Below are 14,206 nucleotides of genomic sequence, written 5' to 3' on the forward strand. Positions count from 1 at the left end.
AGCATCGACGTACGCCATTGTGATGCGATGGCATGTGTCAAAACAGGTCAGCAAGCCTGACCACCCGATCCCGTTAGCCGCCTCTTGACAACCATGGGTTTCCAAGGACCAATTATAACCTGGATCTTCACGCTTGAGCAAACCTCCATAAATGATTACATGTTTTACGAGTGCAACTTCAATAAATAGCCGAGAGCAACTCTGTATCGGGAAGCGTGCGCAAATCCGGTTATTGCATAAATTTCTATTTGTATTTGCTCTTGTTCGCAAGGTGTTCAATCCGGGATTTGGCCCTGTGTGAACCTCCCAACCCTTGAAAGTAGTGGGGTCTTCTCATCTCGACGCCCTGCCGACTCAAGTGAAAAGTTTACCATTGACTCGGAACGGATTTCCCCCAAAACGAAGTACAGACTTTAAGAATGATTTCCACATGATTTCCACAGCGACATTACTCCCTATGACGATCAATAGTTCCGTTTCTTTACGTGTGTTATGCGCGAGAGTATTACGGTCAGACAAAACAATTACATGTGCACGGGTCGCACGGACCCTGCACGGACATACACCTAATCACGTGGGACGCATTGTTTGGTACGGCACGCTCGTAGCCTCAATATCACGTTCAAGGTCGGAGGCTGTCGTCTGCTCAGTGTGTTAGTTTGCTGCCGGCGATCGGACTCGCGTTTGGAATTACTAGGAGTTTATTTCGTTCTGTAGGTAAGATCAACACACTATTTGAAACATTTTAACTTTACCCGTCACAGATCTATTGGAAGAATGTATTTCCAGCTTTTTTTCCAAATGGAGCAAAATGACTTGCTAAAGTCAGTCGCGACACATTAAAGGAAATATCGAAGCATTTGTACAAAGTGTTTATCCGATGACAGTCTGCTACAAGCTATTTATTTATGTTAAAAAATCATTTCTCCATTGTATTACATGATTGGGGACGTGTCTCTTTTGCTCTATGAATATGGTGTTCCTATGATACACAACGTTTGACAGGGATCAACAAATATGTCATATTTAGCATAAATATTAAATACTATGAGAATATGTTTTCTCAAAGATAAAATAATATCCTTATCAAAGGTGGATTAATATACATACGCATCCTCGTAAAATCTTCGTCAGGATCAGATTAAAGTGTGAAATATATGTATAATGAAACATTTCATAGATTATATGCTATTCTAAAATATTACACAGTTAGTTAATAACTTTTTCACGTATCTCTGGAAGGATTGAATAAAATTCATATTGCCCTACTCGACGAGACGTAGAAAAATACATAGGTGCACATGATATCAGTGGTTTGCTGGGTACTCGAGGCATACGTATCATTACGACAATAATGGGAATCAAATGTTAGCGTCCTTTCCAACCTGGCGACACCAGAGGGGAAAAGGTCAATGTTTCAGGTCACGCAGAGGTCAATGTTGGAGGTCAGGTAAGGTTCACTGAGGTATACAGTCATACTGTTCTCCTCGACTGGCTATTGCGTATATACTACATGCTATTATGTAACGCGAGGTTTATGCATTTTATTCACAGCATCGCGTGTAAAATAAACCTTATATATTCAAATAAATACATTGGTGCATATTGTAATGTGTTTTGTACGCGTATGATTTGTGAACGAGCAGATGTATTATCTCCCATGAAAATCGCGTAATCTAATACCCGTCATCATAAATAATCCCCTGCATAGGTCTGGATAGCCTTGCTCCAAGGCTGTACTGAATGATGAGCCCATGGATGTTTAGTAATTCTTTCGAATTCGTCCTGGGCCTAGATTTTCGAAGCTCTCTTAGCGCTAAGATTGTCGTAAGTTAATGTTAATGTATGGCACTTACGACTATCTTAGCGCTAAGAGAGCTTCGAAAATCTAGGCCCTTGAGGGTCAACCGGCGAGGCGCATTGAAGAGCGATTGACAGCAGTACGAGTACCGAGTCCTATGGAGTACTTCAACTTTGTAGTCTGTCTCACAGTCCCTGAACCACATTATTTTCCCTACCGCCAAGCCCTCTCTGCGGTGCTAAAACAACCCTAAATAAAGCAGGTCTAGATTTCCTCAGGTTCTGAATCTCTGGTTTCCCTGGTGCTCCTTTTCAATTTAAATGGGCTTATTTGTTACTATCAAAATTATATATATTCAGAGACTAAGCATTAGTCTAGTCCACTTTGGTGCACATATCCATGAGGGCACGGGTGGCCCATTGGAAACCCCTGACTGGATTCGAATCCCAGTTAGCCTCGATTATGTTTTTACTCACCCAAAACCATACCCGTGATCGTGTGTTAAGTGTTAAACATGTGACACCTTCATCACTTAGACCTTTACTCCCTCATTCAGCTAACACTACGTGATATGACAGGGATAGTGTACTCAGCGGCGTTAAACCCAAGTCACTCACTAACTGAATCTATGAACGTTTTGTACGTCAATCTGTGGATATTTCCGACTCTTCGTAAGGGACCAATTTGTGCGGTAGAAGCTTCTTGTTCTGCCTCTGAGAGTCTTGCATTCATGGTTGTCTACTTCGCGACCTTATCTTGGGTTTTGCGGGATTTCTCGACTCTGAGCCAAAAGACGTTGTTGCACATAGGTCTTTATAAAAAACACGTCAATGGCCAAAAACCAATATGTGCTGAATTTCATGTTTTTGTTGGTATTGTTTTGTGGCAGTACATTGAAACATGTTATGCTGCATTGTTTTTGGTGAGCGTCCTTGTCAAGGTCGTTCAAGGACAAATCCAAGAGGAGTGTACACCGATTTCGTTATCTGTCATCTGAATTGTTTTATAAGTGCTGGTTACACCAGTTGGCTGGGATGTTAAATGGTGAGTTAAACCCCGAGGCACCAACATCAGATCCGAGTGGTACAACCTGTAAACCAAGGCAAATGTTCAAAGAGCCTATCACCGAAAATTTTACCCACCAATGTTTTGATAACCGTATTTGAAAAGATATGCAAGCACTCACAGCTGAACTCTAAGAACAGCGCATGAGTCGCCCCCGCGTGATGCACGGGAAATATTTTCCTGAGACTTTCGCACGTGCACATCGCACTTCGTTGACTCGGGTTATGAAATGCATGTCTCGGGACAAATATAAACTTACTGCGGGCCAACTCGAGCACATTTATCAATCGCCTGAATGGTACTGAACCAGGTTGCTGGGCTGAGTCGATGTGTCAGTACATTTGTCATTGTTGACCCCACGTGAATCTAGCATTCGGTACGGACTTGGAGAGTTCTATTCCTGCCGTTCCGTTATGATTTGTTCCTTGTTCAACGCCGTACTAAGCAATGTTGTAGCTACAAGACGGCAGTCTGTATATATTCAAATCTGGGCCAGACAATAGGGCCCGTAACTAGGTCACGCGAAACCTTAGTACTTCCGGTGACAAACAACGTTTCATACCTTTTCGAATGGTCTCATGGTTGTCAGTTGGCAGTAAGGAACCGATAATCCTTGCACGAATAACACATTTCCGATCTAACCCTCCCCAAATTAACTAACTATTACGACTGTCAACAGCTGTGAAAGTTAATCATGGTTGTACACTTGGTCCGGTCTAGTAAAGTCATATTTGGCGGTCGCGCAATTTGGAACCAGATTTGGTTCTTGAATATACGCTGGTCACCGGAAATTTTGTACCGGAAGTAAGCTGGGCGCCGTCTCGCATATCTCATCTCGGCGTTAAAGGGATCCTCGGGAGACATACAGCCCTACCCAGTGATTGATATCATGCACATCAATCTGCGCAAGTGGGTTACGATGACATGCATCATCCAGGTCAGAGAGCCTTACCACCCATCCCGTTTAAGTCCATTGGCGGATCCAGAGGGGTTTCGATTCCCCCTTTGAAAATGACTTAAGACCACATTAAAGATTCATTGGGGGGGGTGTGTTTCAGGGGTCCGAACACCCCACACACCCTCAAAATTCCTGGATCCGCCCATGAAGTCGCTTCTTGCTCAGTTATTAAGGTAAATAGAAGGTTTGTAAAAGGTTTCTTATTTGCCAAATATTTATGTGATGGGAAACATGCATATATGTGGCCTAACGATTAATTAAATGAAATGTATGGTCAAACACGCATGGTGTTGTGGCTGAAAAATAATAACTATGGTATGTACAGAATGTTCTGAGTCATTGATCCTTTGACGGAATGTCTTAAAACCTCAGGACATTGATGATTAAACATTTGAACTGGTCCCTAATCAGACTGTGACTGTGGTCGTACCCTTACCATGCTAACTGCATATCGTTGTACACTACATTTTTTTTGTATACACACTGCTTGCTAGAATTGGTTTTCAGTAACCCATGCTTGTCGCAAGTGGCGACTAACGGGAATAGGAGGTAATAAGGTTCGCTGACTTGGTTGACACATTTCATCGTATCCCAACTGCGCAGATCGATGCTCAAGCTGTCCATCACTGGATTGTCTGGTTCAGTCTCGATTATTCACAGACCGCCGCCATACAGCTGGAATGTTGTCATAGTGCGGCGTTAAACAACAACCCAACCCCAACCCAATCTTGCTGCGCCCTAACCACTGTTAACTTCATGTCAACCTGTACTCACTGCTGACTACGTGTTTTCACATTGCTGCATGTCGTCGTACCCTAACCACTGCATGTCGTCGTACCCTAATCACTGCATGGTGTCGTACCCTAAGCGCTGCATGTCGTCGTACCCTAATCACTGCTAACTACATGTCATCGTACACTACTGGGTATCGTACCCTAATCACTGCGTGTCGTCGTACCCTAAGCGCTGCATGTCGTCGTACGCTAATGACTGCACCCTAACTACTGGGTGTCGTCGTAACCTAACCACTGGGTGCCGTCGTAACCTAACCACTGGGTGTTGTCGTACCCTAACCACTGCGTGTCGTCGTACCCTAACCACTGCGTGTCGTCGTACCCTAACCACTGCGTGTCGTCGTACCCTAATCACTGCTAACTACATGTCATCGTACCCTAATCACTGCGTGTCGTCGTACTCTAATGACTGCACCCTAACTACTGGATTTCGTCGTACCCTAACCACTGGGTGTCGTCATACCCTAACCACTGTGTCGTCGTGTTGTCGTACCCTAACCACTGCGTGTCGTCGTACTGCGTGTCGTCGTACCCTAATCACTGCTAACTACATGTCATCGTACCCTAATCACTGCGTGTCGTCGTACCTTAAGTGCTGCATGTCGTCGTACTCTAATGACTGCCCCCTAACTACTGGGTGTCAACGTACCCTAACCACTGGGTGTCGTCGTACCCTAACCACTGGGTGTTGTCGTACCCTAACCACTGCGTGTCGTCGTACCCTAATCACTGCTAACTACATGTCATCGTACCCTAATCACTGCGTGTCGTCGTACCTTAAGTGCTGCATGTCGTCGTACTCTAATGACTGCCCCCTAACTACTGGATTTCGTCGTACCCTAACCACTGGGTGTCGTCGTACCCTAACCACTGGGTGTCGTCGTACCCTAACCACTGCGTGTCGTCGTACCCTAGTCACATACATTCCTCGTACTGTTTATTTTCTGCAGTCACCAGGTTTGAAAAAGTAACAAATGGCAGCGAAGGTACCACCACCGATTCTGGCATTCTTGTGAGAACAGAAATACTAACTGGCTGTCAGCAGTTTCGGTATACGATACTAGCGCTCTGGTGTCTCGTTTCAGGAATGACATCTACCGAATATATATCTGTTACACAGCTGGTTCATTCCACTGTGTGTATCACACAACCCTCCGAAGAACAAATCTCCGTATGACACCACAATTATTTGACTTCACAAATCTCTCGATCAGCCACTGAAGCGAGGTCGGTGGTTATTACTAGAGTATTGGGATGGTGGCGGTTGCATGGGTGGTCCGGTTATGGCCCGTGAAAGCGAAATCTGGACCAAACCTCCTCAATTTAGGTGTCGCTTTCGCGGGAACGGTCAAGCTACAGTAAACACTGAATTTAGCGTTCCCGGGACTCTCAATACACAAGAAAAACAAAGAAATGTGAGTCGTCGTCTGATACCGTAGAAATTAAATAGATAAATAAATAAATACGTTTAACATTGTTATTTAAAAACAGAAAATGTCATATCACTATTGTCAAAAGCACGCAATTCGTTATTATTCCCCGCAACGCGTTTTGCGGGGGGTATTAAAATGGACTCTGTGTGTCCGTGCACATTTGTCTTTTCCGGAGCAGAACTTTAAAACCGTTCAATATTTCTTCACCAAACTTGGCACATACATTGGTCTGGTGGTGTACTATAGCTCTTTTGGTAGTTTTGGATTTCTGAAATATATATGTTTGGCGTTTCCATGGCAACAAGTTTGACTTAGACTGAAATTGGTGGTAGTGCTCTTTTCCGGAGCAGAACTCTAAAACCGTTCACTATTTCTTCACCGAACTTGGCGCACAGATTGGTCTAGTGGAGTACTGGTGCCTTTTAGTAGTTTTGGTATTCTGAATTAAATATTTTTTGCCGTTTTCATGCTAACAAGTTTGACTTAGACTGAAATTGGTGGTGGTGCTCTTTTCCGGAGCTGAACTCTAAAACCGTTCCTTATTTCTTCACCAAACTTGGCACATAGATAGATCTGGTGGTGTACTGGTGCCTTTTGGTAGTTTTGGAATTCTGAATAAAATGGTTTTGGCATTTCCAGGGCAACAAGTTTGACTAAGACTCAAACTGGTGGTAGTGCTCCTTTCTGGAGCAGAACTTTTAAAACCCATTCAATACTTTCCTTCCACTTTTCTATATACACACCAAAACATTTGACATAATCATAACTCGTAGACATATTCATGAAGAGTATTTTGCCATTCCGGGGGATATTGATGACTTTGTCTTCTTGTTCACATTACATAGTTACAATTTATGAGTGAGATCAACTTCCCTCAGGTAGTTCACCATGAGATGCCCGCTTACGCGGGAAAACATATCGGTGGTACATGAGTATAACAAAGGAGTACATACAAAATGTACAACAAGATGACTTAAATGATACATCAATTGAAGTGTTTACAAACAATCTTAATGAACTTGGATACATTTTAAGAGTAAATATTTTCCTTGTAAAAAGTTGACGGAACTTTGACAAATTCGGCCAGGAACATTAAGGTTCTTTTAACAAATAGGGAATATTGAAATTTCGCTTTCCCGGGCCGACACCGGTGGTCCACTGTAATAAACAGTGAGTGAGTTTAGTTTTACGCCGCTTTTAGCAATATTCCAGCAATATCACGACTGGGAAGACCAGAAATGGGCTTCACACAATTTACCCATGTAGGACTCGAACCCGGGTCTTCGGCGTGACCAGCGAACGCTTTAACCACTAGGCTCCCTCACCGCCCTGTAATATACTGTGCGTCGCGTCACAAGGTAACACTATAATGGGCTAATTCGAGTCCGGGATCGACCCGATTATGTCTCTAGGCTGTCCACACTAACGGTGCTCGCGGGTTTGACCAGTGGTAAACGTCTCAGGCGTGTATCGCTACATGACGTTCTCCAACAGAAAGATTACATGCCAGGATATAACTGGAGTTTTGTTAAAGAATATAAATATGTGTTACACTTCTGGCACTCTTAAAATAACACGAGGCGTAATGGCGTACAAAGAATGGGCGTTTTTATTCCCGCAGTGCAACTTTGTGAGGCAGGCGAACAGTTCACACACAGTTTACAGAGTCCGACAGATATTACCAGAATAAGACGGTGAAGTCAGGCTGACACTTGGGCAGTGTTCGTCCTATATTGTTCCTGGCTTTCCTTTCTGCTGGTCTATAAACGCTCTTTTTGGTGTCTGCTGGCTTCACCTATCCTCTAATACGTTATATTTGGGATTACACTTTCTCAGTAGACTACAGATTCTAGTACTTTTGTTGGGTAGAGTCTCCTCCGGGAATCGAACCAACGCTCTCAGAGTTGCACACAAAGTGCCCCATCGTGCAGGCCTGCCTTTAAAGTCTGTTCAGGTTGGCAATTCACATGACTGTCCACTTAGCTGGTCATATTTCGAAGAGCTTGACTATCTCTGCCAACTGTACACGATAACGAGTGTTACAATGTTGAAGTACATGTATTCAGTATTCCATTGTATGGAAACGGACCGCCTCCGTGGTGTAGTGGTTAGATCGTCCGCCTGGAGAGCGGAAGGTCGCGGGTTCGATCCCCGACCGCGTCATACCAAAAGAGGTTAAAATATGGTACTTGTTGGTCCCTGCCTGGTGCTCGGCATTAATGGGTACAACAAGGACTGGTCGGCTCGGAGTCAGTATAATGTGTCTGAGTGGGGTATTCATGCTTCACTGCCGCACGGTATCTCAGTGGGTTAGCACTATAAAACCAGCTTAAGTCTGGGCTAGTACAAGCAGCCGCACATACACATACACACGCATGCACGTCGTCATATGAGCGAAATATTCTCAAGCACGACGTTAAACCCAATTTCACCTCACCTCACCATTGTATGGAAACGCGATAAACTTATTATTAACAAAATTATGTTCATTCTCATAGCATTTAGATTTCAAAGCTGCCACATTGCATAAGCTCCATTAACAAGATCATTCGGCTCTGATATTACGAGTCAGTTGAAATAATTCCGAGGTGACTACATATATTAACTCGCTCATTAATAAGTGATGGAGTGTGAAGTTTTCACATCATCGTCATAGCTGCAGCAACTGATTCTCTGTGCTGCTTTCTACAAAGGATTTTAAAATTGACCTGTCGCTGTATGGTGAGTCGTGGTGTTCCAGCAATACCACAGCAGAGTGCCGATCAACAAAGCATTCGTACCGTCACGACCTGTATGGTTTATCATAGGCTTACAGGGGCGGTGGGGTAGCCTAATGGTTAAAGCGTTGGCTCGTCACGCCGAAGACCCGGGTTCGAATCCCCACATGGGCACAATGTGTGAAGCCCATTTCTGGTGTCCCCCGCCGTGATGTTGCTGGAATATTGCTATAAGCGGCGTAAAACCAAACTCAGTCAGTCAGTATCATAGGCTTACGAATGTCGTAGCGCTACGATCGTTTTGTGGATCTGGACCCAGTACTACAGCAATACCACCTCGTTGAATTGAATTTTTCGTACTGTTGCATTGATTGATGTAGATTTACACATCTACAATCAATAATGAAGGCAGATGGAAAGATAACTGTGGATAAAAGGAGTTTTTAACATTTGTTGGAAACAAGTTTTGCCTTTTTGTTGAAGTTTCGTTTATACCCGGGGGAGACGTCGCTCTCTGATAACCATTTATGTATGTTCACTGGTTTGTTTTATCTCTGTGTTAATAATATGGAGTTTAGTTAAAACCTTTGATTCATACTCAAGCTTTCGTTAATCTTTCATGGAACCTTGTGCGTTTTGCTCCTGAGGGATATCGTTGTCATGGGTTTGGGGCATATTGAAACGAGTTCGGGTATATTGTTGTTTCCATACTGACACTCAAAATCTTCGCTCTTGTTCTTCATGACATGTACTTCAATGTCGAAGGTGCCATTCAACAATACATTCTTAGCGCTAAACGATTGCACCTCCCTTTCGTAATTTCGTAAATATAGACTACCAAAGTCATATGCATAACAGCACCCTAGTGGCACTTCATGGAGAGTAGATGGAAGTCCGTTAATACGTTCCTGCACAGTGTGCGAAATAGTTTCCATATTTTGCTAGCCAGTCGGGTCAGCTATGCCTGAAAGTTACTAGCCCACAAAATAATTCATTAGCCCGAAATTTGGATGTTAGCAAAAGATTACAAAAGGTAGAATACCATCATTTATCAGGCCATATTCTTGCATGATTTTAAAAGTGTATTATAACCTAACTAGTCGGCGGGTGTGTTCCCATGAAAATTCCTAGCCAGTCGGACCTGTGACTGTGGAAATTTACTGGCCCGACTGAATTTTTACTAGCCATGGGCTAGCGGGCCAGTGGCTATTTCGCACACTGTTCCTGCATATCACGAATTATGAGGAATGAGGACTACTTTTATGGATATACAACTTCTGTATTGTATACAGGCGAGGTTTCAACATCGATTCTATAATGTCGTCGTTAAGCAAGTGGTGAATTAGAAATTAGTTTAAACGCCCTCTACTAAGAAACACATTTATTAAAGAGGGTTGTAGCCTGTCGTCAGCAGTAGTTCTTCTTTTGTTTCAGTGTTGTTGACAAGTTACGTCATCTATTGTATTGCTATGTTTTAACATGTAGATAACGTCGTTGATTATAGCCCATTCTCACATTTATCTATTGACGCTTATGTGGCGGTGGGATAGCCTAGTGGTTAAAGCGTTCGCTCGTCACGCCTAAGACAGTGACTCGATTCCCCACATGAGTACAATGTGTGAAGGCCATTTCTGGTGTGCCCCGCTGTAATATTGCTGGAACATTGCTAAAAGCGGCATATATCTAAACTCACTCACTATTGACACTTACTGGGGCTTATAATACGAAACGACTGACCCAGTATTTTGATGTAGGTTTCACGTATTCTGTCCTACTTTTTATGGACCATTACGTTTGTATATTTCCTAACATTGTTTTGTAATTCTGCTTTCAGGTAGTAACTACTCATCAGACTAACCAAAATGACGAAGAAGCTCACAGTCCTTGTTTGTGGTGGAGGTAACGGCGCCCACGTGACAGCTGGTCTTGCTGCGTCACGTGATGACATAGAGACGAGGGTGCTCACAACGTTTGCTGACGAGGCAGAAAGATGGACGAACATCATGAAGGAAAATGATCTCAGAATTACCGTGGACGAAGGTGACATAAAAAGCGGAGACCCAGTAGACTTTAAAGTAAAACTCAATTGCATCACCAAAGATCCGTCGAAGGCTGTTCCGGGAGCAGATGTCATAATTTTCACTGTTCCGGCGTTTGCCCATCAAAGCTACCTCGAAGCCATTGAACCATACATTCAGCCGAACACCACCATTGTTGGGATGCCCGGTCAGCCAGGCTTTGAGTTCCAGGTGTTTGATGTGCTTAAGGACAAGGCCAAGCAGTGTGTCATCATGTCTTTTGAGTCTTTGCCTTGGGCGTGTAGGATCGCAGAGTTCGGCAAGTTTGTTCAGATTCTGATGGTAAAGGTAAATCTCATGGGATGCATAATTCGAGGTCAGAGCAAGCCTTCGTATGAGCCATTGGAAGCTGTTCAGAAGGTGATGGGAAAAGCACCTATTCTGACCCAGGCAAACAATTACATCGAGCCAATTCTGGCCACCAAGTCTATCATCCACCCTCCGATAATGTATGGCAAGTGGAAGGACTGGGATGGTAAACCACTCGACCAGAAGCCCCTGTTCTACCAAGGTCTTGACGAAGGTGAAGCTCGTTACCTTGGTGGTATTAGTGACGAACTAGTAGCCACCGCTAAAGCAATTGCGACTCAGAAACCGGAAGTGGACCTTTCCGGTGTCCTTCACCTTTATGACTGGTACCTTCGCGATCACAAACCGTACATCAAAGATACAACTAATCTCCTGACTGTCATGCAGACAGACACAGCATATGACGGTCTCGTCCATCCAATGAAGGAAACAGAAGATGGCAAATTTGTTCCAGATTTTCGCTACCGGTACTTGACAGAGGATGTCCCGAACGGCTTGGTGGTGACCAAAGGGCTCGCCCAGATCGCTGGTGTCCCCACCCCTTATCATGATGAGGTAATAACCTGGTGTCAGAAACAACTAGGCAAGGAGATCATTGTTGGTGATAAGCTGACGGGGAAAGATATAGGCAGTACGAGATGTCCACAACGTTATGGCATCAATACAATTGATGCCCTTGTTAGTATCATGTGAACAATGGCGCTATGGCGTTTTGAAACATAACTGGAGTCATACGTCATCCGTTTATGCAGAAACCCGAGGAATGTTTTTATGTAGTTACTATATTAATTAAAATTACTATTTTCCATTTCGTGTGGCTTCCCAGTAGGGATTTAAAAGCATATGTGTTATCTCCATGTGACATTACCTCAGGGACAAAAGGAGCGGGATGAAAAAATCACTTGTGATGCTGAATATGCTATACATTACTTCTGGGCGCTTGCAGCTAAGACGCGAATATTATAACTGGCATTGTGTTTCGAAATGGCACGTAAATCACTTAACTTAAGGTTGGCGAATCAGCTGTTCACACATGTACATTCCCTAGCGGTTAAACCCTTGCTACAGTTCGAGCATGAATTGGAAAGGTTAGATATCCCCCCGTTGGTTTTATCCCGCGTCATTCTATTTTAGGGTAGTTACTCGGATTTTAATTGTGGAGCTTCTCCCGAGTGTAGATTCCTTCCCAGATCCTTTTTAGTTAAAAAAATGATTTACATGAAGGTAGATCGACTGTTTGTGTTGTGATTTAACTACACTGTTAACAACCCACTTTTCCTATTGTTGATGATTTAATATGCACGATCTTGCCATGCGGAAGATAAAACTGACATATCGTGAGAACCGCAAAATGCCAACTTCTTCTGAACTCCATGCTATTTTGGTGTGGAATATGTTTAAAGATATCTCATGTTATTAGAAAGAAAGACATCTTCTTTATTATATTTAGAATACATTTTCTCTAGAAATTATTATCTTTGGAGAATTATATATGAATGTTTAATGTCTATTGCTTCGTCACAGGGATACAAATAATACATTTCCTCATTTCGTAATGGTGTATTGAGATTACTATATATAATGATCATGATATTGATAATATTAATAATGAAGAAGAATCGCCAACATGGACATTGGTTTAGTAATTAGTGTGTAATATTATTTTATGATTTAATTTATTTTATTTCTTGTTAAAGTTAGTATTTAAGTTAAATATAACGACTTTAATATTTTCATAAGTTTTATTTCTTATTGTGTAAGAACGATGTCAATCAGAAAATGTATTTATCGTGAATGTTTCGTTTGTTAAACACTTCTATTGAGATTGATCTGATGATGAAAGCAGATTCCGTTGACTAAGTACCGAATGCTGCAGATTTGAATACCACAAACTGCTTGGCACCGTAGTAACGTGACGGGAAAATAGCAGCGTGGGGCTTTACACAAGAAACGTTACAAAACAAGACAGCAGTGGTAAGGCATTAGGTAGACCTTACTTTCTGATGTGCAATTACTTACACATACCAAAGTTGTTACTATGCTCAAAGAATAATATTCCAACACGGCACTTCTGCCAAAGAATGCTCAATAAAAACCAAACCTACGTATTGACAGTACACTGGAACTGTAAGAGATAGCGTGTCGCTGTTTGTTACGTTTGTATGAGGACCGTGACACCACTCTGTGTCTTTCTGTTGTCTTCAGAATGTTGAGGCTATTAAATTGATTGCTTCTTCCAGACATGCATTTTGTTTCTTTTATGAGCTATGTTTGTTGTTTAACACCGCACTCAGCACCATTCCTACTATATGGCGACATTTTGTAAATAATCGAGCCTGGACCAGACAATCCAGTGACCAACATCATTATGTATGCACTGAAGTTCGTTTTCTTATATGAACCGCAGCCCATTATGTACGCAGGAATCTGATTTGTTTATTCCTTGTTTAACGCCGCATTCAGCAACATTCCAGTGTTGTTGTTTTTTAAACATTCGAGCCTGGACCAGACAATCCAATGTCCAATAAACATCGATCTTCGCAACTGGGTACAATGACATGTGTCAACCATGTCAGCAAGTCTGACCACCCGATCCCGCAAGTCGCCGCTTGACAAGCATGGGTTATATTACTGACGACCAATTTTAACAGATCCTCAGGGCAACTCCTGTAATTTGTATCTCTGATTGGAAAATACAATTATAATACAATTCAACTCGTTCATACAACTATGGTTAGTATCCCAAAATTTCTTTAATATGAACGATGTTTTTATTAAATGAAACGGTTTTGACTAGTATGTAATATTAAAATCTTGTGGAGTTTCGTAAGCTTGTGAGGAGTGAGTTTAGTTGAACGGCGTACTCAGCAATATTCCAGCTATATGGCGGCGGTCTGTAAATAATTGAGTCTGGACCAGACAATTCAGTTATCAACATCATGAGCATCAATCTGCGCAATTGGGGGATGCGATGACATGTGTCAACCAAGTCAGAAAGCCTGACCACCTGAACCCGTCAGTCAACGAGCCTGACCAATCGCCTCTTTCTAC

At 42.7% G+C, this 14,206-nt stretch overlaps 1 protein-coding gene across 2 annotated transcripts; it reads left to right on the forward strand.

Moving 5' to 3' along the window:
- Positions 1-597: 597 nt before the first annotated feature.
- Positions 598-13,394, forward strand: LOC124275436 (opine dehydrogenase). Of its 2 annotated transcripts, none has more exons than XM_046711006.1 (2): positions 598-713; positions 10,603-13,394. In XM_046711006.1, exon 2 carries the CDS (start codon positions 10,631-10,633, stop codon positions 11,846-11,848), a length of 1,218 nt encoding a protein of 405 aa, XP_046566962.1. In that variant the 5' UTR covers positions 598-713; positions 10,603-10,630; the 3' UTR covers positions 11,849-13,394. The 2 variants fall into 2 exon arrangements, with proteins under 2 accessions (XP_046566962.1, XP_046566961.1); XM_046711005.1 differs by having other exon boundaries at positions 612-717.
- The last annotated feature ends 812 nt before the right edge of the window (positions 13,395-14,206 follow it).

Source organism: Haliotis rubra, unplaced genomic scaffold (genome assembly GCF_003918875.1).
Source record: "Haliotis rubra isolate DU_JTF1 unplaced genomic scaffold, ASM391887v1 Scf2, whole genome shotgun sequence".
Lineage (NCBI taxonomy): Eukaryota > Metazoa > Mollusca > Gastropoda > Lepetellida > Haliotidae > Haliotis > Haliotis rubra.

Bases quoted from the DNA above. Each gene is read 5' to 3' on its own strand.
- LOC124275436 (XM_046711006.1), top strand. From the start codon at position 10,631: ATGACGAAGAAGCTCACAGTCCTTGTTTGTGGTGGAGGTAACGGCGCC.